General features: G+C 51.1%; 1 protein-coding gene across 1 annotated transcript; it reads right to left on the reverse strand.

The window, feature by feature from the left end:
* Nucleotides 1-719: 719 nt before the first annotated feature.
* Nucleotides 720-25,305, reverse strand: IUM83_13112 (Cytoskeleton-associated protein 5; the record flags this gene model as incomplete). Its single annotated transcript, XM_067937771.1, has 2 exons — nucleotides 720-895; nucleotides 19,179-25,305. 2 exons carry the CDS (start codon nucleotides 25,303-25,305, stop codon nucleotides 720-722), a joined length of 6,303 nt encoding a protein of 2,100 aa, XP_067795846.1.
* Between the last annotated feature and the right edge of the window lie 131 nt (nucleotides 25,306-25,436).

The following is a 25,436-nucleotide window of genomic DNA, read 5'->3' on the forward strand; positions in this document are numbered from 1 at the left end:
GGCCCCCTACCATTCTCGTCCACCGCACTTTCCAAAACTCGACGGCGATGCTTCTTTCCGGGGCAAGATGGTGGCGGGCGGTTACGGGTTTTGTGCTGTTGCTGCAAGTGCCGTGGGATAGCATCCCCATTGTCCCAGTCATCATGCCAGATATGATAGCAGGCCTTCTCCTTCTCCTATCGCACTACATTGCAACGGTATGTACTTCATATGGCATCAGTGTCAGAAGGTTGCCCACAACACTATCACATAGACACAGAGTAGTTTACCGCCGATTGCCCGTTGAGCATTCGGGACAGAAGTATTTCGTGTACTTCCTCGGTTGCACCTTGTAAAATGCACACACCTTACATGAGCGTTGGCGGCGCAAGAGGCCCTGGTCGTCGTCGACTGTATTAGGTTTCTCCTCCAGGCAGTGGCCAGCCTCCGCAACTGCAGATGTATTTCGCGCTGGCGAGCTCGTTGTCCTCTCCTTCGCGCGCAAGTTGTGTTCTACAAATAAATCCATCAACATAAGCAACGGTTATGTTGGAGCAAGACAATCCACCAGCATTCTGATGTTGTCTTCGTCAACATACTACGTACCTCAATTTCAGCGTACGACTCCGGTGAATTTATCGCCAGCAGTTGCTCTAGCAGCGTCTCGAAGAAGGCGAAGTGTTTGGCAGGTCATGTTTCGGTGATGCCGGAATACAATGAACGCACTCACCGGCACCATGTCAAGTAGTCCTAGAAATAGCCCCATTGTAGTACTTGCGCGTCTTGTAGCACAGCTGCATACTGTAGTTCTGCATCGTGAGCTGGTCGTGGATGCCAACACCGCCCATCCAGTGGTGGTAGTCACGAACCAACTCCGGAGGAGGAACACTCCGCATTTCTCCATCGACCCGGCGCACTACAACAAATGCAACAGTCAACATTACCACTATTAGGAGAATATGCATACCTGGTATGATGTACGTACTGACAGTTCCTGTTTTTCGACTGCCTCCACTCGATAAAAGATGAACCGGGGTGCGGTCCATCCACATAGTCGCTGTTAGCTGCGGGGACTGGTTGTTCTGTGTCTTTCGACTGCCTCCACTCGATAAGAGAGATTAGCCGGTGTGCGGCCCATAAACATCGCCGCTGCTAGCTGCGGGAACGACTTGTCCTGCGCGAGTTTGATACGCCTTGTGGTGGTACCATCATCTTATTTTTGTTCACGGTCTTGTAGGCTTTGGTAGTGACCACGCCCTTTGCGTAGCCTGTAAGATCTGTCCGTATTGTCCCCGTAATGTACATCCGCCCATCCATCAGCTCCAATGCCAGCTTCACGGACGTATAAAACCGATCCGTCACAACCACACACCACGGCGACGTGGGAGATGGTGGACACAGCGCGTTCATGCTCCGAAGCACTGCCGCTTCACCGGTATTGTTGTCCGTTGGAACCGGCGTCTGGAGGTGTGTCTTGGCCCCACAGTAAATCTCAGTCCTGACAATGGCAGCGTCAATCCCAAACATAGCTATGCTAGTGTTATGTTCTACAAATAAAAGACCAGGAGGAAGGTATATCGACTTGAGCCAACATAGGGACTTCATAAAAAAAAACAGTAAACCAGAGCTTGCTGCAGTTTTCGTCCACGCACCTCATGCAATACGCCGTCTTGGCACAGGCCGCCACGAATACCTTAGTTCCCCACTTGTGGGGCTTGTCCTTGATGAACTGTCTTGTAGGGTTGTAGCGCGAGTACGAAGGCAGGGTAGCTTCGTCGAAGATGATCACCGGTGGTACGCGGTACCCACGAGTAAACGGTAGCCCATGATGCGGAAGAACCGGTCCTACTTCATGAACAAATGAAACCGCTTGGGAGGGAGTGCACCCACTTGCTTCGTTGACTAATGTGCAGCGATTCCTTTCCGAATAGACATCAGCATCCGCACAATCAGCCGTACCACGACGCACAGCACCTCGTGCAGCACAATGGCAGGTACGGCAGCAAGTTGTTGGCGAATACCGCTGATGGTTCGGTTGGAGCACGCAGTGACGTTGTTGTCTTCTTGACCTTGCTCGCCGTCTGCTTCTTCTGTCTTGGCGCCACTGTCACGTCGTCGTCTGTGATCTCCTTGGCCCCATTCCCGTCGTCATCTGCAGTAGCTTTTGATTAAGCAGCGCCCGCGCGACCTGCATCCAGCACGAGCGCCACCCCCTGCTCAGACCCTTCGATCTCCATAGTCGGCGTTGTGGGCTTCGCTGGCTTCTTCCGGTAAGCCTCCTATTTCTGGTTTGTCTCCTCATTGCCTTCTTTCTGTTCTGCCCCGCCCGTGGCGCTCACTAAGTCGTGCCTCGCGGCAAAGCCGGCGCTCTTGCTCAGTGAGCACGTACCGCGGAGTCTTTGGGCGTCGGCACGACCACCTTCTTCTTCTTCTCGGGCCGTCGTTTTGAAGAATGAACTTTGATGGCTGTGGGCCACTCGATGAGGGTGGGTGCTCCGCACTGTTTTTTTATCCCGTTCAACCAAAGCCCGCCAACGGACCCCTACACCTGTGAATTTGTCCATTTTACACCCAAAAATATGTTAATTTCAGTATGTCTCGACATAGCCAGATACCCTATACAAATTCAAAGTATAACAGCCGCTTATGTTGGACCTCCAACATAACAAAAACGCTGCGACAGAACAGAAGTAAGCTATACACCTCTTATGTTCTACGGTACAACATATGGGAACTAAGGGGTTAAAGAACTTGGTCGCAAATCCCAACTAACTTGACTACCGTCCTACCCCACATCAACCGCCCAGGTGCTCTATTACAATAGAGGGTACACTGGGCGTTGTATTGCAGACACAATCTCAAACTCTAAAGAACGTCAAAGCAGGAATTTATTGTGGATTAAATACCCAAGCCATTCACTTGCAAGACGATGTAGGTTCCCATCTTAGCAATACAAATGCTGTGTGTTGCGTGTGGCACTGAGCATGTATAAGTTGAGACGACCCTACAGTCCTCGTTGACTGTCTTTACTTGGATATTGCCGTTATTCAACCGCGATGCTGCAAACAGCACCAGATCACCTTCGTCCGCTTCACCCCCTCCCCGTAGCTTAGCGAAGTCTTCGTCGTCGAACAGCTCTTACAACTCGTCCAGTTGCACCATGTAGTTAACAAGGACGGTGCCGAAGACAGCAAAACAGACTGAATTCGATGCGCCCTGGGAGGTACTAGGCAGGTGGATGCAGGGCCTGTTTTTCGTCGTCTTCGTTGTGTTCGAGAAATAGCTTCTAGAAACGAAGGTGCCAATACTGCATGTCAACGCTTGAGGCGACAAGATCACGTAGAGGAGGATGCAGCTTTCCCTGTCGAATTCAGATTTCGCAAATTTCCGCATATCTTAAAAGTCTGTGCGGCACACTCTGGATTATGTGTCTCGATCCAGCCCATCCCAGACAAGTTACTTGGTGCAGCCATACGTGTCTTCCCCCTATGGACGTCACCACGAGCGTTCCAGACTGAGTAAATCTCCAGTGACTGACCGTCCACCGGTCTGACGGTGACACGGGCCATGTCGCGCATGAACGTCGGCAAACAACCAATCGATACGTCGGTCGCAGAGGAGCCTCGGATCGTCGTCAGCAACAAGCAATGCCCGTTGAAAACACACGAACCGTCAAACATTAACGCCTGACTCTCATCTCTCCGCGCCAAACTGGTCAAGTTGGGTGGCATAAGCAAGACAAGAATTGTATCGCTGGAGTCGGTTATCGTCGAACGGTTTGATCTGGCACGCGCAGGGGTCGATAATATACATGACTGGCTGCCGATACAAGTTGAGTTGCTTTTCTGCTGCCAATAGCGTCTTCAGCACACTGGAGTAGAATATCGTCCGTGAGGTTGACGTCGGCGAGGCCCCTTGGGAACAGTTGTCTTATTCTTTAACTTGGTGCAGAACAGGTGAGGAGTGAAAAATGGACCATCGCCAGTAATTGCAAGTGTAGCTGTGAAGCGCGTGTGGCTTGTGCCACCATTGCGGAGCAGGACCTCACTGTTGTCTCGAATCATAATGTTTCGTTTCGACTTCGGTTCAAAATACCTTAGAACTTTGTCCATGTTGATTATAGTGCGAGGCTGGATATTGTGCTCCTGAATGAGTCACTAAACCTATTTCATAAACACGGCGCATGTTGCTTTAGCAGAGTCTCGAAACGAGATCGTAGCAATTTTTAAAACGTACCAACCAGACTGATGAGGCAGCAAACGCTTCGCTGCCTTGAGTAGGCACTGAACCAGCCTCGGTGAAAGATTAGAGCTTTGCGTTGATTATGTTTGTCTTTGGCGCGCAAGCCTTGGATGTTTCGTGTGGTCACCCAGCTGTGAAGTTCACGCTCGAGCTTTTGGTGTTCAGCCTTTCGATCGACGCCCGGCATTCTCCAACGCGTGCTTGTGGCAAAGTGGTGATCGCTCACATCTCGACTTCAAATCGAGCGTGACTACATGATGAAGTTCAATCTAAAAATAGTTGTAGTGTTAGGAAAATGTCAACATAGTTTTCGTAGAAGGCGATATAAAGATGAACGGAACATGTTTGGGAGACTTTGTTTTGCGAAGATGCTTTAAAAAACCTATGAAAGAGTTTCTGGTGAAAGTTTGATATCCTGTGGGCATTTTCCGGGTTTTCTCATTTTGCAAAAGCCACCTAGCCGTGCCCAGTTCTTAAAGAGACTCCCTATTGATAAGCGCATATCGAATGGCGCAATCTGTAACGCACTAATACCGTACCTCACAAATGAAATGCTTAACATCTAAATTGCCATTTCGCAAAATCGGCCCAATTCTTTCTGAAAAAATGTTATTTCTTAACACCAAGAAAGCGGTTTGAAACCAAGGCTAGCAGTAAGTTTTGTACGCAGCTACAAACTTACTACCTCATCTCGCGGCCACAATGAAGGCGTTCCTGCTGCAAGATGGCACGAACACGAGCTGGGTCAAAGCGCAAGAAGCATGCACTAAGAAGAACACTTTAAGTGATCAGATTCGATGCCAAGCATTCCCAGAACTATCGTGGAAATTGCTACATAACATTGATCTCAATGCAGCGGAACCCAGGGACAAGCAGAAACAGCTCTACCGGCTTTGTGGCGATGTCATCAAGGATGTCGTTCTCCCGGCGATAGATGACGATGGAAATCCATCTTGACCACCTCGTGCTACCGACAAATATTACCGTACTTTTACCTAGAAGGAGCACTCAGCTGCTATTGTCTACTACCTCCACCCATTCATGTTTGGGCATATGGACGCAAAAAATCACCTGTCGCGTGATTGGCGTTCACTAGCAACATTATCAAACTGGACTAACAAACTCAGACAAGATTCTCATCAGCCACACAATAAACTCTTCCAAGAACATATGAGCCAACCACATGAAAGCGTAGTTTTAAGTCGCTGTCGTCGTATTACATGTTGGGGCGTGCTGAACTCGACACGAAAATTTGAGATTTTACATTGCAGCGCCTCCACAGCCGGGTGTGGCGTGGATGTTGCCCCGTGATTACGCTGGAATGTTTCCCTGGCCAACATGTCGCCCGCCATCCCTGTTGTTAGCTGTGAGCTGATTCTAGTATATCGTTCCACTGCGTCCGATCTTCATCGTCCGAACACTTTGATGGCCGAATTGTCGTAGCCCGCATTGAAAAGTGCTGATGTATCTCCACTACGAAGCGAGTGCTAACCATAGCTTTCAGGCTTGAGCCCCGTTAGCTCCGCTGCGTGTTTCAGGACACTGACGAGGTCACGAACTTGTAGATTTTGATTCGACGTGACTTTGCGTAGTAGGGTGTCCGCACCGACTCCGATGGATAAATGATGATGAACGAGATACCAACACGCCATCAAGGGACAGAATTGGACGTTGCCAGAACGACCAAACACCCGGGAGCACCCGTTGCCAAATTGATATGTCTTACTGCCCCGAAAATGCACTTTTACCTTTTCAATCGATCAACCATCGCTTGTTCGCGGTCGTGATTGTCGAGAAAGTGCACATCGGACCTTCGAATAGCATACATTTTCACCCTCGTGCCGTCAGCTAGGTACTCGGACCTACGCAGAAGAAAGAAGAAGCTCAGCACCGAAGCCCCCCAGATGAGTCGGTGCTGGGCGCAGGAGAAATCGAGCGAGCCGTGCAATTTTTGGAGGAGATGCATGGTGACGGGGACCTTGGCGTTGGTTGGAGGGTCTTCTCTGCGCATACCAACAACGGCGAGTTGGTGCCCAGGAGACAGCCCGACCTTGCACCCGACGACGCGCTTGTGATACCACGAGATATGGCTGAGCTTGGAGAGCACGATGGAGGTAGAATCGCCATTTTCGGACGAACTCCATCCGAACTTCCAGCAGTAGGTTGCAAAAAGTGCAAGTCGATGCGAGTGACGCTCTTCGTCATAAGGTAGCCGTTTTGGCAGTCGCATCTCCGTGCACCATTGCACCCACTGTGACCAAGTACCTGAATATTTGACGTTCGATGACGAGGCCAGCGAGCGGAATTGAAGTTCTTCGAGAAGTTCATGTAGTGAATGCGAGAGACTGTTGGTACAGCTGTCTGTTCCCACGACACAGAAAAGCTAGTCCACGTGGTTGACTAAGGATCCGTCCAGGGCCGCGATGCTGCGTCTGCCGTAGTGTTGGTCGATCCCGGCAAATGATGCACCAATACACTCAGGTTAAAGTAAACCTCGGCTAAACCAATTACTCTGTTGATTTCCTGACTGAATTCATTCTTTGTGAGTAGAGACGATTACTCCACTGAGCGCCTGAGATGTAATCACTTCAGCGTTTCACGTGAAGCATTTGCCCTGATGAGTTACTCGACCACGATGATGCCCAGGTCCACAGTGTCAATGCAATACACAGGTGCTTCCGTACATTAATGGAGAAACTGTTAAAGTGAGTGTCATCAGTGGCAATTAGTAGATTCTCGACCTCGTCGATTTTTCCTGAATGAATTTATTAGCGCCGGGTCCAAAATTGCCTGTATTCGAAGCATCCATGCATAGTTCCACATTCGCTGGGGGAATACCTCTGAACTTGCTCAGGGGTAGCGCGGTGGGTTTGCCGTGAGCCAGTATGTTTTGGAACCATCGTAGAGTATCTTTTACACCACCTAAGAGCTTGAGTTTTGCAAAACGTGGCGCGGCGACTGCGGGCCCCTGAAGCCGTTGGTAGAATGGCTTAGCTGTCCGTAAACAAGTCGTGATATGGCTTAGTGAACCTAACAGTTTTGAAGCTCAGATTTTGTGAAGCTCAGATTTTGAATTATTGTTGATAACGAGCGGCATGCAGACATGTCGATGATCGATTTGTCCGCAGATCTGGCACGCGTTCGCCGATGGCTCTACTGGCGGCGCAGTTGGGGTATTCGAGCCTCGTCTCGGAGAAATTTTAACTCCAGCTCTTGTTGGATGGTAACTGCGGAGCTTAGAGATAACGATATCAAATTCGACGCGTTCTCCTTAGTAGAGCTGGATCCATGCGCAGGAGGTTTACGAAACAAACCCATTTCGGCATGGTGAGGCACACTAGCCTTGAGTGAACCATCAAATTTAGGAAGAACAGACCGGTGCTCATCGTTTGAACGGAGATTTTCTGCAGCATCCACAGCAATCAATGGTGTAGGTGTCCCCGACGTGGCATCACGATTGTTGACTCTGATGGCAGGCTCAGCGTCGTCCGTAAATCGACTGCAGGTTGTGTCACGCGGTTTTGACGAGGAACGGAAGCAACAACGCCGATATCGTGTGTTGGTGCCAGTGCACCACGAATATCAAAATCAGCGGGGGTAAGCTCAGCGTCGTTCAACTCGCGATTGCATTCCATTGGTCGGCTTTCGGATAGATCCGATACAACAATTGCAGGCTTCTCGTGAGAGGCAGGACACAAGGGACCGGATCGCGGCTCCCTATGTGGCACACGTGACCGCACCACCACGGGTAGTCATAAATGTTTTTATTGGTGTTTCAATCCGTTAAAGCGTTTCTCGATCTCAGCTTTGATCAACGCATCTGGCATTTTCGGGACAAAGTGACCTCAGCCGTCGTGAGCGCCGTCCTGAACGTCGGGATTCCATCTTCGATTGGATAAAAAAAAATTGCATACAAAGTCGGCGGCTAATTCCCTGCGGGTCGGTTTGCTTCGGCAATTTCTGCAGCACATTGGGCGAAACGGGGCCGCGTCCTTTTCGTTTTCCGGGATGTTTCGCTCAGCATGGTCGACGTTGCGTCAGACGTGGTGATCGTCGCCGTGCTCTTCTGTTCTAATTGCTGAATTCGTCTTTCTTGGACTTATTACAGAATTTCACGCAGCAGGGGTCATCCACACTGCATCGTAGCCGAATAGCGCACGGGTCCTTATCTGAGGACGCACTGCATTTCGGTAGCTATCGATAACGTCGTTGACCCAGTATACAAACGCCGGTACGTCCTCCGGGTCCCAGTGTAAAGACGCAATCTTGGCCTCAATAAAGGCAATAATGACATCTACGAGCTCGATCGCACTAGCGGCGGAGTATTCACGAGCAAACACTTGGAAAACACGCACTGTACCGATCCCGTCGGTGATGCTGGTGGCTTCTGGAGCAGGTTCAAACTCCGCCGTCGCGGAAGGGTTGGAGACGTTGGCACTGCCAGAGACAATTCACTTCATGCGTGTCTTTCTGTCCATGAAGGGGGAGTGCATTATCGATAGTCCTTCGATGCCAAATTGGCAGTCGTAAGCGCAAGTCAACACGCCAAGTAGAGACTTGCAGAGCACAGCCCCAGATCGGATCTGACAATGAAGATAAGTATGGGTCCTTACCTCGGTGTCTCTCGGATGTTAACTTGTCGTGAACTTCTTGACGCTCCCGCGGTAGCGCGAACGCATATTTTGACTTCTCGGGGGGAGACTAGGATTTTGACGGCGACCCCAACGTTGGTAATGGCTGTTTTGCTTCATCATCGGTTGATCCAGGTGACGCTTAGACCTTGGACCGCTCGCGTATTTTGAGAAAGCGCTCGCGTAGATCTGGGTCGTGACTTCGCTTTTTACGATCGTTGCGTCCCTGTGTCGTGTAGGAATTCACGATTTTACGAGTCCTCGTCCCTCAGCCTTGACAAATGGGACGAGTCCTACCAACAACACACGCTTCCCTCGAAAGGTCGGCCAAGATTGTTGGGATTAGACCTGAAGACCAGGTCCGATCCCACCGGGCTGGAAATATGCCTTGTGTTGAAGAATCGGTCAGGTAGGTAGAGCCCACACACAGGCACCGCCTGCCACGAGCAACGGCTGGGGTGCGTAAATATAAACGCTTTCGCGCTAAACCCACTGTGGTCCCTCAGAAACGAAGGGTACCCGGCCGGTCAAGGCCTTTGACAGGGGCGCCGAGGTGAAACCTCGGCCAAAGGGTCCAATAAACTGGGGGGGGGGGGGGGGGGGGGGGGGGGGGGCACGCCACGCACCCAGGACTAACGTACAGGGAGGACTCTCTACCTCCCAACACTTGGCCACTATCCACTCTTGGCTTTACCAGGGCGAACTCTCGGTCAATGTACCTTAAGCTCACCGGCAGACATACCCCGCGTCGGCCGAGCGTATCCAGACCCTACAGCTAAGCTAGCTAGACTTACCGCAGACGGACTTGACCCCGATGACTTGGGCGGAAAATTCTGCTCTGATTTAATAGTTAGAGGCGGTGAGGCCTCGACTATAACTAATCCCTAATGTCTATACAAATATCTAGTGTTGACCGAGCTTTCGGTCTGATCCTACAACCGGACGAGCATTCGTCTTAAGTCCGGATTCCTAATAAGAGGCCAAAAGGGTATCCACTATGACTACCTGGAGGGAACGGCGGGAATTTATTAGGACCCGCCGTGCCCCACAGTCACTAATAGTCTCCTGCCACTCTGGCGCGGTAAATGCGTGTAGCCAATGGGAGACCTCGATCACTTTTCTCGCCAATACTCGATACCGTTGGGCCTCGGTGCGGAGCTCTCGCTTCGTAGCCAAAACTGAACAGCACATCTGTCGAGAACGTGCCTAGCCTCAACTGCACGCCGACGCGTGTCTGGGGCCTTATAATCTTCGGGTGCGCGGCAAAATTATTCCCCAAGTAACGTCGGCGCGCCGCCAGCTTCACCGTCGATGTAGAACGTGTAGTCGATTGCGTGTTGGAGAGGGAACGTGTGTTTCTATTCCCAACTGCGGGTCCACCCATTTGCAGTGTAATGTCGGCTCAGGATGGTTTTGGCCATTGATCAGCTCGCTAAGTATGGAGAGAATGGATCGCTACCATCATCTTCGCATTTGTCTAATACCCTTGATACTATAGTCGTATGTAGACAATTGACGTCCGCTGAACTCCATTCGCTCATGTCAAATACGACATGCCGCAAAAGTAGAGTTACAATGGGTGTCACCACCTTGGCTTTATCGACTCGAGAAACAAGTTGGGTACCGTCCGTCTCAACTGTCACCGTGCCATCCCCGACATCAACAACTTGGCCGTGGATGACCTTGGGCTCCGGATCCTCTGTGGTTACGGACACGGGCCGACGAAGCAAGGACACTCTCCCCATCTTGTTCACGGCTGCTGTCGTGACCTTTCGGCGAGCAGCGATAGACCGCGAAAGCTCACCTTCTTCACCCTCAAGGCTTTGAAACTGGACTGTGTCCCCTTCCATGCCAACGACACAGGCGTAGAATGGGAGGGCAAAGTCGTCCGTCCCGACGTCGTCAGGCATGAGATGCAAAGTTGATCACGAAGTTAGACGTGGCATAGTGCCGCTGAGCGAATTTGGAGACACGAAGGGACGCCTTGCTTCAGCTGTGAGCGCTGCAGATGGAATCTGAAACTAACGCTGCTCTACGTCCTGACCTGCGTTGGTTTCACCTTCCTCTCTACTTGCTAAAAAGCTAGTTTCACTGCTTCGCCCATAAAATATCCAATACAGCTCTCATATCCAGAATCAAACGGATGAATCCCTCGAGTAAGGAGGGCGTCTGCACAGTTACATTTGAAATTACGTAGCTCAATCTTAACAGGATGCAGCTTTGTCTTCATCGGCTTCGTCCAGGAAAGCTTCCACCCATCTCGCACCAGCAACTCAATCCATTACCTCACGCTAGCTGTGACAGGAAAATAACAATACCGCATATCTCCTGTCCTAAGCGACCGTCAATGTGCGCTCTTAACGTTAGGGTTAACTAGCCCAGCAATGAATTAAGTTTTTAAAGGTAGGAATTAAAATGGTACTTAAAGAGTAAAAATTATGGACACGGCGGGAATCGAACCCGTGTCCATCCGCACAAATCGCGGTGCTCTTGCCACTTGAGCTACGTGTCCAAGCTCACTTGGTTACCTATGAAATTGCACGAAGTAATATTCTAGAAATCATCTCCCGAGCTGTCGCTGCTAGCATACTCATCGTCCGTATTTACCAATCTTCCAGCAGCAGCAAGCTCACGTAGCTTGTCCAGCAAGTCCGTGATATCCTCGACACGGTCAGACCCAGTTTCTGAATTGACACTACGCACGTCACCTAGGAGTCCTGCCTTTGCAAAGCCACTGACAATTGTTTTGGAGCTCAGATCCTTCCAGCTTTCGGTAATCCAGGACGTAATGACAGTGCGTTTGGGCGCTTCCATGACAAAAACAGAGCTGGCCTCATCGTCCTGAATGCTGTTGATCATCTCTCTCGCCACTTCTTGTATCTCGACCCTAGCTATTGTTGCTGCTTGCTCTGCAACACGTTGCCGTTCCGTTGCCCGGTTTCGTTCGTGGGCGTGATGGTCAGCAATCTGTGAGCGGAGGCAGTCTACCCAGCGCGATCGCAGCCTACTCTTGAAAGGCTGATTCCAAGCCACGTCTGCTGGTTGGCAAGCGTAGGTATAGCGTGGAGGCACTTTCGTTAGCACGACGGTGATGGACTCAGCATAGTCCGTGACCTCTTGGGTCCAGTGACCCAAAATGTCATCCCAGAGTAAGAGTATCTTTTCATCCATGTTATCTCTGTAGGCAAAATGATATCTAAGGAACACCAACGATATATGTGAGTTCCACCACGCGGTAGTGTTGCCGTAGATACGGCAACCGTTTAAAGCCTGTAGCGCAAATACCCCCTTCCACAAGCGCACGCCGAAACCATGACGAACGGAATCATTTGCTGCTTGAATGCGATCATGCCGTGGCACACCGCTCTTGAAAACAAGAAACGGGGCATATTTGCTTCCGTGCCAGTCCCCCAACAGCATTGCAGTGGCTCGCTCCTTGTCCTTGCCACTGCACTTCACCCACACGGTTTTTTTACCACGAGTACTAATTGTCTTGCGGGGTAAATACTAAAAAAAAATACAGCTATGACATGCATACACACTGTTAGTACTTCTGGGGTGCAAGCTACGAACTGACGAAATCCATACCTGTCTGGTCTGCGTTGTGCACAGTGCTAATACCGTGCTCAATGGTGGCTGCCCGAACTTCGCCTATGAAGTTCGCTTATGCTGCTGCAGCGTCTTCTGGCGTCGTCTGTCCTTGGCGTGTCCTGGCACGAATGGACAGCTTCTGTCGCCGCATAAAGCGCCTTCGCCATGAGTGAGACACCTTGAAGGTGTCGTAATTCAGCCCCTCGTCAGGAGCGACCTCTAAAGCCTTGTGCCACAGCATCTGCGAGGTAACGGGGCATCCCTCTTTGCGTATTGAGCTCAGTCAGAGGACAATATCACTTTCTGCATCACTAGATATAACTGTCGCTCCCCCTGTGCTGCGTAAGTTCTTTAAGTGCCCCTTGCCGTCGCTGCGTATCGATCGAATATGAGCTTCTTGGTTTTCCCGCTTTGATATTTGCTTTTGCTTGCGATTCTTTTCTTCTGAAGTGCAGGATGGATAGAAGTGCTCGATTGTTTCATTTACTCTGTGATCCGCATCTAAGAAATCGAGCACATGCAGCTTGTGTGTGTAGTCTACAGCGATACGTGTGTACTCCTTTTGCTTTCTGCCAGTTCCAGTCGTACGGGGTCTTCCCATGGCGCTTTCTGCAATGCGTCCGTTCGCCAGCCATCGGCAAGGCCACTCTAATATTAGCTGGCACACGGCGGTATTTTAGATGTAGCCATACGATACAAATTGAGCTCTGCTATTGGCTGAATAGAACTTCGCTTAGGAGAAAACTTCGCTTAGGACAGGGGATATGCGGCACCGCTGTGAGTTTTCCACTCGCCATTGCGAAATCTATAATTACCACATGGTTTTCTCGTCAAATTTAGAATAGGGATAGTTCTACCAGTACGGTCACCCTGAGAGCACCTCTTACTGTTAAGAAAAATGCAATTCAGGATTTCGTCAAATCATTTCATTTGTGAGGTACGGTATAAACATTACTGGCTTCGTAATTTATTAGAGTACGTAATTTATAATTATGTGGTAGCTTACGATATGTGTTACGGGACGAAGTTTACGGGGCGACCCGTCAACTAACAACTACAACGAGTGGCTATGAAGTCAGTATCTGGTTTAGAGTACAAGCCAGTACGAACTTTAAGTCATAATATCACTTTTCATTTTGACCGTTACGAGCCCAAGCTTCCACTACGTTACAGATTCCCGTCGTCTTCCTGTTCCATCGGCACTTGCAAATTGATTTATTTCGCACGATTGTCGCCCGCCAGATTGAAGTCAGCGCCACCTCCCTTTTCCTGTCAGCGCAATTTGACCTCTTCAGTTCTCAAATTCTCCGTACGTGCCACCGACAAGAAGCATGGCAAGAGTATATGCTTTGCTTGTGACTGCTGTTGCCCTTCTGGCAACCACCGGCGCGCATTTGTCCAATGTCGCCAACCAAGTTGAGGGCACTGAACTAGCTTCGCTTTATGCTTCACCCTGGTCTCGCTCTCTCAAGCTCGATAACGGCGACAACTTGACCAAACGCTCGCTGAGGACTGTCGACACGACTGATGCTGCGGGCGAAGAAAGAGGAATTCCACCTGCTCTTTACTACGCTCTCAGCAAGATTGAAGACATAGGAATTCAGTCTGCTCGAGGAATTCTGTCTGCTCTGTACTCCGCTCTCAGCAAGTTGATGAAGACAGTCAAACTGAAATACCTCTCAGACAAACTGCAGATCAAGGCGTGGCTAATGGCAGGGCTGGACCCCATGGCCGTGTACAAGAAGCTCGGGTACACAGGAAAAGAGCTAGCGCTAGTTGAGCCGCTACCGGGGTACAAGTTATATCTTGACTTCAGCAAAGAATGGAATAGAATCCAATGAAGACTAAACATGCATTTGGCGCGACGGATATCCGCCGCGCACTGCACTCGCTGAGCATGTTTTATCAACTGAGAAGGAGAAGAGGGAAGAACTTTAAGTTCCTCAGAATAGCACTACGTACAGTACGATGCTGTCGAACTTGTGGGGTGCAGTAATTTTGATGCTTGAAAAATGCACTCATGATCACAGGGCCTTTTGATTTGCGTTCGGCGCAATGCCAGGTAGATACTACAAATAATGATTTTGTATCGCTCAGTACAGTGATGCCGTCCGACTCGATGCAACCAGCTCTACATGTACGTGTACTAAGTACTTTTAAGTAAGTAATTGTTTCGAGAATGTTATTATCCCCATCTATCTTATCGTTGCACTCTTTTTAGTTGAAACACTGACAGTTTCTACGTGCTGGAGGCCGTGCGTTGCAATAGATCTGAAACGCAACAGATACGTCGCTAAAATCACACGAATAGACGGATTTACCCAGTCATTTATCCTCTTGCATCGACCTACAATCCTATTACGCTATACTGCGTTAAAATTTCCACCTCTCCGAAACTCTCACTGCCGAATCGGTCATCCAGAGACATTCGCTAAGGATGACACCGGCATCCATGATGGCAGTGTCCGTATGGTGCAACTCCAACGGCGTAGCCATCATGATAGGCCCTTCCCATCGGCGAAACGCTCACCCTGTCATAGATCCCATTATAAGGAACTTCACGTTGCCGTTGCGCGTATTATGTCGACTCCTAGTACTTGTATGCATTGCAACAGCAATCGTTTGGCCAATCAAGCCATTTTCGACTGCTAATGCGCCAGCACTAACCTGGCAAATCCTATCATTTAGTTCTAAAGTCAAGCTCTCCAAAAGACTTTTTTTACGTTGGAGTCATGGCACTATTTCCTTAGACCCCTGCCAACAATTTATTGTTCCGACAGCGATACTTTAGGTATGCTGCGAATTTTTCAGGTGGGTCCGCCTTCTTTCGGCAAACTGCCTCCGTCGTGGGAAAAAGCGCCCGCAACTCGGGAGTAGCGGCCTTGCAGGGAAGTGGGCGCAAGACCCCACACTGCGTCATTTGTTCGACAGCGGAAAATCTACAGCCCCGAACTGAAACGGACTACATGTATTCGTTGAAATGGGGCACCGACTCTCAATTTGTTGTTTGTGTCTGAATTTTCGGCTTTGCAATTGCATTTTTGCGGAAATGAGATCGAGTTGCTGACTAAGATTTGGTGCTATCCTGCCAGAACTAAACACGCAGGGGTAGTAGAATACGTCGTTTTGATAGAGCACTGCCAGGGCTTTGAGCTTATTCACCCAAACTGATCCATTTTCAGCCAAATTATCGCCATCTTTAATTCTTAGATCGATTTTTCTCAGTACTTCCGTGGAGTCAAAAGTGACAGAATTAGTTAAATACGCTTTGGATGAGCTACTACAGATGTTGTACGGTGTTGATTGTGTTTTAGTGATCAACCTCGAGAGTTTCTTTTTACTCTATTCCTGCGCTGGAGTTATCGCCTGGTGATCGCGTACAATCGGGCGTATGCATAACATGTAGCTGCTGTAGCCAGCGCTGGAGCACTTCGGCAATGATCGCTTTCTTCCTACTCGACTGGCAAACAAGCGAAATCCCTAGACGCAGGATCTTGTGCTATCAACGCAGGACTCTGGTCTGCAGATTAGGGTCATTTTCATCGGCTGGGACCCTGGTGTTGGAAACCGCATCGTCTTTTGTCACGAGTGAGGTTGAAGCCATCTTCTGAAACTAGCTAGCAGAGTGCTGGTAGAAAGGCCGTAGCAGAGAGTCCGCACTCGGCGTGCTCTCAGACCGAAAGCTCCCCTAAGAGTAACAAGTTGTTTGTGAGTGAGTTCGATCTGCGCTCCGTTACCTGGTTCCTTTCGTCTCCAAGATGATCCCACAAACCAACGCTAGTGCTATAGCAACGGAATCCATTCGTGCGTTTTCCTATTAACAACTGGACTGATTCACATGGTCAACGACGGCATCGAGAAGTTAAGTGAGCCCTGTCGTGGCGGAGTACGGTTGTCTGAACTTAGCTTTCGTGCTGATTACGCTGATTCCACTACATTTTATCGAGTCCGAAAGCGTCGTATTTTTCGGAGCTCAAAGATCGGCGCTCCATGGCCACGGGCACAGCCACGATCATGGCCACGACCCCCCGAGTTCCGTAGTTCTGAAGACAGCATACAAGTACCTACAAGCACACGTAGCGAAAATTTTCTGATGTTGCAGTTTTCGAACAGTCCGAAACAAGAAGGTGTTGTCAAAGAAGCTCCGCAAGACTCCAACAGCATTCGCCGCAAGATCACAACAGTCATCTCTGAAGCAGGTGTCATCTTTCACTCTATCGTTGTGGGGATCGACTTAGGTGTAACCACTGGCACCGAGTTCAAGACCTTTTTAAGGCCTTGTGCTGCCACCAGATTTTCGGGGGGGGGGGGGGGGGGGGGGGGGCTATTGTAGGTGCAGGGCATTTTCGACTGCGTGGGCGGTGGTATTTTGCTGTATACTGGCCTCGTTGAGTTGCTGACATATAACATGACCACGAATCAGAAGTTTCTGTCGCGCACAACTTCGCAGAGGTACACACTGTACGCCTGCCTGTGATCGGGTGTAGACCTCATGGTCCTTAATGGTAAATGGGCGTGAAATTCACATCGCATCGTTAAGCTGAGAGCGATGGAATTTTAGGTGCTGCTAAAACTAATGAAGATCTGAGCGCAATCTTCCACAGCGCATTCAAACGAAAACCCAGCTAGGAACAACTTCGTACACAGGCACAAACGTGAAGTGTTTCGCTTCTTCCAGCTTCACAAAGTCATCAGAACGTCGGAGTACCAAGTAAATGATAGCATTCGTCCAGCAGCAGTGAACACTATTTGAAAAAGAGTAAGACCCTGAAGCCCATCGCCGCAAACGCAAATAATACGAACGTGGGGTGACAGCTTCCTAACGACCATGTATCGAGCGTTTTGATGTGAACAACCTTTATTAACTTTCAACGGACATCTCGTGAAAGCCTGTGTGTCTGATGGCTGGATGTGAAACCGCCGTGTACATGTTTATCTTAAACAGCCATCCTCTTGGTCTTATCGCGGACGAGAATCGTCGTCGAGTCTTTGGACGTCCTTGTGCACCTTGGTTATGTGTGTACGAGCGATAAGCCGGCGTTTATGAATCACAACAATTCAGTCTTGATTCTACACCATTGGAGACCAATCAACTTTCAATCAGAAGAATGGGGCTCGATACGGGCGCCATCTTCATCATGTTCGCGGTGTCGGCTGCTGGCACGCTGGTTCCTGCGATCTCGCAAAGGATTCCGAAGTGCAACACCACCAATTCGATTTTCATGGAGTCCATCCGCGCTTTCTCCTTTGGTGTTGTCCTCGCCACGGGTCTAATCCACATGGTTAGCGAGGGCATCGACAAACTAAGTGATGAAAAGCTCGGATCGATTGTCCAGAACTACGGCTCGTTGGGTCTGGCGATTGTGCTGATCACCATGATTGTTCTGCAGTTTATCGAGGCTGAAAGTGTGATCTTCTTCGCTGGTGGCGGATCCATGCTTCACGGCCACGGGCACAGCCACGGGCACGGGGACTCGCACACTAAGAATTCCGACGAGAGCGCCCTCGATTCTCCAAGCGATCAAGGTAGGGCGTCTGTGGTGACGCCATCTGAACTCCCGCACCAGAAGAAAGCTACGGTTCACGACACCACTGTTCGCCGCCACAGCCTTGACAACGACACCGACCATGGTTTTGACTTCAACCCCTCTAACAACACAAACCACTCTGACGAGATTATTCCGGCGTCCCCAACCGATCGAGGTGAGGCGTATGTGTCAGTGTCACCAACTCAAGAGAAAACGGCGGCGCGAAATGCCAAAATTCGCCGCGGAATCGCGACGCTTATCTTCGAGACCGGCGTCATCTTCCACTCGGTCATTGTTGGGCTCGACCTCGGTGTTACTACCGGGCCCAAGTTCAAGACGCTTTTGACGGCTCTGTGCTTCCACCAATTCTTCGAGGGGGTTGCCCTTGGCAGCGCTGCCTTATCCACAACCAAAACCAAAACGAAGTTGTTTCTGATCAACTTTGCCTTCGCGATCACCACTCCCATCGGTCAAGTCATTGGTATCGGCATTCGCAACTCGTATTCAAGTGAGTCCACGACTGCGTTGTGGGTCCAGGGCGTATTCGACTGTATTGCTGGCGGCATCCTGCTGTATACGGGCCTCGTCGAGTTGCTGACATACAACATGACCACAAACCAGAAGTTCCTGGCGCGCAGTACTTCGCAGAGGTATGCACTGTACGCCTGCATGTGGTCTGGAGCTGGCCTCATGGCTCTCATAGGCAAGTGGTCGTAGAGCACTTCAAGGGAGCAGCGTGAAATGAGCAACAGCCAACTAATAAACAGCACGCCAATGCTTATTATGTGCTACTCTACTGCAGCAAATGTGGTGACTCACCACTGCACGATCTATCGGCGCTAACTACTAACTACTTCTACCTTTTACTTGAAATGGCGCGACATTTGCAGTCGCTCTCGTAGATTTTCCAATTGTGCGGTTGTGCTTGACGGACGTGATACATTGCTTGCTACTCCACGGTTGGCAGCGAAATCATGGAAGGACGTGAAGCTACGCCCACGGGTTTCCGGAGCGAAAGATGGAGCTGCCGACTGTGTTCGTGCCGTGCGCGTCGCGATGCCCGCCTCGTGGGGTGGGAACAATTGCCGTGTGATGCTAGAGCCCGTCGCACGTGTGTCATCATTGGAGGCGCTGCCAGCACCAAAATGGCTCGTAATGCGCGGCGCAGCTGAAGTAACATGATTGCTCGTGCCATTGCTAGCGGTACCGAGGCCCGCTGGCTCAGCAGCAACCTGCTGCTGCGACTGACCGTACCCCATCTCCTCAATAATCTTACGCACGGGCGAATTAGGCGGCACATCCTTCATCGACGCCTCGAAAGCACTTGAGCGTGTCTTCATCAAGCTTTCGGCAATAATCTGCAGGGCTGTCCGCATGTTGTCGTTAGCGATATCCACCATCATGACCTCTGCACCTGGAAGGGTCGAGAAGAACATGTGCATCTGCATGAGCACGCCGAAAATGTCGATGCCTTCAAACGGGGTCAGTGAATTGGCGTGGACGTTAGATAGCTTGAGCAGAATACGACCAACAAGCTGATCCAGAGAATCTTCCTTTAACAAGTGCTTGAGGGTATCGTTTTTGTTGTAATCACCAACATCGTTGTGCATGAGACGTTGCAAAAGGTTGATCACCGACGGGTACACATCCCCAGGCTTCGCTCGTTCAGTCAGCTTGCGCATGGCCTTGTAAAGAGCCTTGAACACCATCAGGTATCGCTTTTCTTCATGCGGCATTATCGCTAATTCCGCTGCCGGTAGATTGGCCTTCTCAGAAAACTTTTCCAAGCGCGGATCCATGATCTTGGAGCACAACTCCAGTAGCACACGCTCTACGGTGTAGCGCTGCATACTCGTCACAGCTTCGCTGCTAAAAACGACCGTCAACGTGGTGATACTGATGGCAAGGATGTACATCTCAGGCCTCTTCTCAGCATTCCCCGCGTAGAAGGCTCCATGGATGCAGTCGCAAAGTGCGAGCACGATCTCATTCACATAGGAGTGCAAAAACTCAATCTCCGACGGATCCGATGGGCGGTTAATGATAGCATACAGGCCTTTGAGAGCGTTTCCACCTTCAACGTACGCAGGCGTACCCGCCGGCACAACTTCTTTGGACGAATTAATCAACAACTCAATCGGTCGTAATAGAAGCTCTTCGATAGTGGCACTTGACGCAGTTTCTTCAACCAACTCCTCCGATGGCACGCTCATATCAACGTCGTCGTCATGGGGGAGACTATCGACCTGATTCAGCTTAGACAGCGTGGTCGAGTCTGCTGCAACATCTTCCACAGCCGGTTTGGAGAAAATATTAGATGGTGTCGTTGTCGTAGTAGCCGAGGCCCGACCAAACCCAAATCCGAACCCTGCTTGTTGCTGCTGCTGCTTCTGTGGCAGTTCCTGCTCCAGCTCCACTTCTTGAGCGGAAGGTGCTCTGGTTTCGTTGGCGAAACTATTGGCAGGCAGATGCTTCAGACGCGCGTTGAGCAAGTCGATTCCTTGCTGAGTCGTAATCCCCGCAAACCTGAAAAATTTGTCCGGGTTTCCTCCATCCGTACGCATGTACACAGCTACGAGCGTGTTAATTGCGCTCTCACGTAGCTCCTTCTCATGAGCGACAACATACTTTCCCACATCCTTGATGCACTTGCGGCCAGTAACGTGATATCCGTGGACACTCACGATATACTCCACCAGGTCAATGCACTCGCAGCGACTCTTCATATTCTTCGATCCGTTAAAGCACTCCATCAAATACGGGACGTACTTCTCTGGGTTGTACACGTCAACAACTAGTTTCATCACATCGCGGAAACGCACTCGAAACCGCGGCTTGGACTGACCACTCTCCTGGAGTAGATATGGCAACAAAATCGCTGCCTCAACATCGTCCAACTGGTAACTGGAGTCCTTCAACATTTCGAAAAGCTTCACGAGAACTTCGAGCAGCTTTGCCAGCGCCTGTACATTGTTGTCGACAATGCGAAGGGTGCACCACTTTAACACGAGATCTAGAGATGACACCACCTCTTCAGCTTGATGCACAATGCACAACGTTAACTCATCCATAGCAGCCAGCATTCCCTTTTCCAACGACGGAGCAAAGAGCTTGGCATGGAACTCTGGGGACAAAAATGGCTTCCATTCAGCTTCGATCTCCCCCTTGCGCGTACTCATCTCGCTCACAGAAGTAGTCTCGAAAATCCACTTGTTGTATTGCCCCTTGGTTATTCTCGCCGGTTTGTTGGTACTCAATTTGAGCAACGGCGCAGCCTCCTTCTCAACGCTTTCAGAAGGTGCCGAAGAAGCCGTCATGGGGGCACGAAATGAGCCCGGGCGAGCAAGCCGTGACTTCACTGGCGTACCACCACCAGCTGCAGATGTACTAGCTCTTCGTCGGATACCACCACGACCGAGTCCGCTACTGGATGCGCTGTGGCCAACAACAGTCGATGGAGCAACAGGCGGCATTGCACTTGACCCAGACATGGACGAAGAAGCTTCGCTGATAGGGGTGGAAACACCGCTGGCTTCGACGGCTTCGCACACCTTCTGCAATAGTGGCTTAAGAGCACGCATGGCAGCCGGTTTAATATCACGACATCCTGTTGTAAGCACAACGTCCTTGCCCACTGACTTCATAACTTCAGCAAGTACCAGTTGAGCTTTTTCACGCGCCTCCGACGACTTGTCCATCATACACTGAACGGTCGGAGACACCAAGCAATTCAAATCCAGTTTTTCACAGTTCTTGAGGTGTTCTGCTGCCCAACCGAGCAATTCTGCTCGGCCAACAGTGTTTAAGAGGCCCTCCGATAGTGGAGAGAGCAGGCTTTCCATGCAGGAAGACGATGTCTCATCATTATGGCAAACCCATTTGTGAAGAGCTTGGATAGCTGCCGTCTGCATCGTTTTCTTGTTATCTGCAACGCCTGCGATAAGACTCGCTCCAAGAATTTTGGACATTTTGGCAACATCGGGTCCAATGCTTGTTGCCACTACGCCGATAACATTGGCAGCCTTCACCTTCAAGTTCGCATTCGAGTCATTTAATCGAGCTTTTAGGCTACGGAGCACCTCTTGAACTGGACGCGTAAATTCAATCGCACAACCGGCACCCTCACAAATAGCTTGAACAGTGTCCATTGCCTCAGCACGCTTCTTCCAGGCAACTTTGTCCGTCTCGTTTTTCATATCCTCGAGAAGTTCCTTTGTAATCTGGCCACTCACGTCCACTCGACCGAAAAGTGCACCGGGATCCGCTGCAGCCGGGGCTTCATCCTGGTCTTTAACTTGACGCTTCACGCTCGCCTTGGCCGTGGCCGGATCATATCCAGTCTTCTTAAATTCACCTTCTACCGTAGCAGCCAGTGCTGGTTTCCAACTCTCCAAATTCAATATGGGAAGCAGTGCAGGCCCAAGCTGCGAATACATCGCACAAAGCAAAGAGGTTGCCGAACTGCGAACCTTAGGGTTCGATGACTCCAAACCTAACGGCCCCTTCGCAAAATCAATCAATGCACGCGGGTTGCAAATTGACACGCCGAAGTCCTTAGCGCATTCCGACAAGACTGATAGCGCCTCAATGTGTGCCAACGGTGTTCGAACCTTTGGCATATACTCGATCATACAGCCAGTCGTGTAAGCGGGACTAGTAGCCTCGCAAAACTGCATGATCATGTTACGGACTGCTTCGCTCGCCTTTCTATCCCCGATCTTGTCACAAGCACGAGGGGTAACAAGGCACACCACTCCACGCGGGAATTTACTGACAGCCGTCTCAGCAAATGTTCCCAGTGCTTGGAACGAACTTTTTAAGACATTGATGTTGCTGTCCTTGAAATCCTTCACTTGTTTCGATAAGTACATCGTAAATGCTTCAATAACACGCACGTTCATCTGGCTTGATTGAATCCTGGCATACTCTTCAAGCCCCTCGATTGCTCCTTTACGCTCCATCCATTTTGAGCTTGCAAACCCTTCCTGAATAGCAGTCCAGTTTTCAATTCGAAGGTCTTCAATGATATCTTCTGCTTCTTCAGCAGTAACCGAAATCGCCATAGGTGTGAAGTCGGTGCTTGCACCACCTGCAGACGATCTAGTACTTGAACCCGCAGCAGAAGTTTTTTTTGTCGGCGCTGCTTTTGCGGCAGCAGCTCCTGCAGCACCAGGTTTCATTCCAAATCGAGCAGGTGGCCCACGCTTCTTCATAGGCGGACGCCGAGGACCTGCAGCAGGAGCAGAACTCTCCATTTCAACATCGTCGTCATCAGGTTCTGAAGTCTTAAGCCCGCCAAAGCTAGAACGACTGGCAGTGCTACCTGCGCTACCGGGCCGTGAAGGAGGTGCGCTGCCTGGGCGTGACGGCGGGACACTCCCAGGGCGAGAAGACCCCGCGCTTCCGGGGCGAGATGAGGGCGTCGAAGCTGCACCAGCGCCTCCCAATCCTTTCTGGATCGTCTTAAAGGCTCGTGGGTTCTTGCGTGCAATTTCATCCATCATGCTCTGTAGCCACCCAGTCGTCTGATCTGTCGCCTGCAATAGCACAATGAAGGACTTTTGGCCAGCCTCACGCACCTTAGGGTCCGTGTCATCAACGCCCTTCATAAACATTGATCCAAGCGCAAGTATTAGAGCCCTGTCATTCAAATCCACGTAACGGTTTTCCACGGCACGAGTCAGGAAAGCCATTGTCTGCACCCGCGCAGGAGGGGCCTTATTCTTCGACGGATCGCACGCTAACTTCAAATCATCCATCATCATATCAATGGTCATGACGTGCTGGAGAAACATGTCCAGCGTTTTGTTGGTCGCATTCAATATTACGGATTTCTTGTCGGACAACTTCCGCAACATTTCCGGAAACATGGTTCGCGCGTACTGTGTGAAATCCTTGCGTAAACCGTCTGCCAGCGCGCCAAGCACTTCGATCGACTTGGCTACGATGTTTACATTTGAGTCATTCGTCAAAGCCTTCAGCGTCGAAACAAGTTCATAGTAGTCGCCGTTCGCAAGCTTCGGCACGGGTCCAATTGTCTCCAGCACAATTTTCAGCGCTTCAACTTTTTCACTCCACTTGGGGAGTGCTAACTTCGCCTTAAATTCGGTCTTCGGCAGCTTTGCAAGCAAATCCACTGTTTCAGCAAAGTCTCGGGGATCAAATGCTGCAGGAGCAGGCTCAGCGGCTCCCGCCGTCCCGTTTGATCCTTTTCTACCTGCACTACCAGCGGCCTTCGCTGGCTTAGCTCCTCGCACCAACTTGGTAGGCACTGCCTGACCAGGCGTGACATCCTTCGTATTCGTCTCAAACTCGGTCTGCTGCGCCTGTCGAAGGTTCGCCACAATATCCTGCACCAGTGCTGGTCCGGTCCACCTGTGAATCTCCACCATTACATTCATCGCTATCGGGCGCACTTTCACCGCGCCCTCCATCAGCTTGGGCAGCGCCGCCTTGATCGCCTGCAACGGCACAACACGCGGGCCGTACGCCTTCAACGCCTCCAAAACACAAGCCAAGCAGGCCGGCGGCACCTTCGGCTTGCGGTTGTTGGTACCTTCCAGCAGCGCCGCCACGGTCTCGTCCGCCGCACCCGCTGCGATGAACGCGTCCGTGAGTTCCTCACAAAGCTTCACAATACCCGGCCGCGCCGAGAATCCCTTATCTGTCACGCGCGCCATCACTCCGGCCACGACGTCCTTGTCGAACGGCTCCACGTTCAGCGTGTACGCCAGCACGGCGGCGATGCCCGCCTCCATGGCGCTGGCATTGGCGTCCTCGCACATCTTGGGGAACAGCTCCACGGCGGGCCTCACCTGGCTGGTCGAGACGCCGGGCTGCTCCAGCGCCGCCTTGAGCTCCTCGAAGCCCTCCTTCCGCACCTTCCAGTTCTTGTCTGTGAGTTTGGGCAGCACGGCGTCCAGCGACACGTCCGCCGCCTGTCCTCCAGCGTCCTTCTTGGTGTCCACCTCCATCTTCTTCAACGTGGACGCCACCGTATCCACGTGCGTCGTCTTCTCCGCCTCCTCCATCACGACGTCGGCGGCGATGGGATGCGGACGCTTCACGGCCGACAGCGGCCGCCTGGGCGCCGCCACCGGGGGCGAGTTGCCGCCGAACGCCGGCGTCTTGCGCGCCGCGACGGGCGGCGAGTTGGCCACGCCTCCGAACTTGGGCGCGGGCGGCGGCGCGGCGCCGTCCTGCTCGCCCTCGTCGTCGCCGTACTGGATGTTGGACGAGATGGACTTGGAGATGCTCATGAGCGACGCCACGTCGAAGCCCGCGCACATGCTGCACGTGCAGCTGGCGTTGCGCAGACACTTCTCCTCGGCCATGGCTGCGGTTGGCTCTGCGCTCGGCTCTTCCGCCCCTTGCGCGGCCAATTTTCGAGTGACGCCCAGAGTGCGCACTGCGGAATTTTGAATGTGCCCTGCGACATGAACGAAGTATACTGAAATGAAGTACA

This window comes from Phytophthora cinnamomi, assembly GCF_018691715.1.
Source record: "Phytophthora cinnamomi strain GKB4 chromosome Unknown Contig19, whole genome shotgun sequence".
In the NCBI taxonomy this organism is placed as follows: Eukaryota; Oomycota; class Peronosporomycetes; order Peronosporales; family Peronosporaceae; genus Phytophthora; species Phytophthora cinnamomi.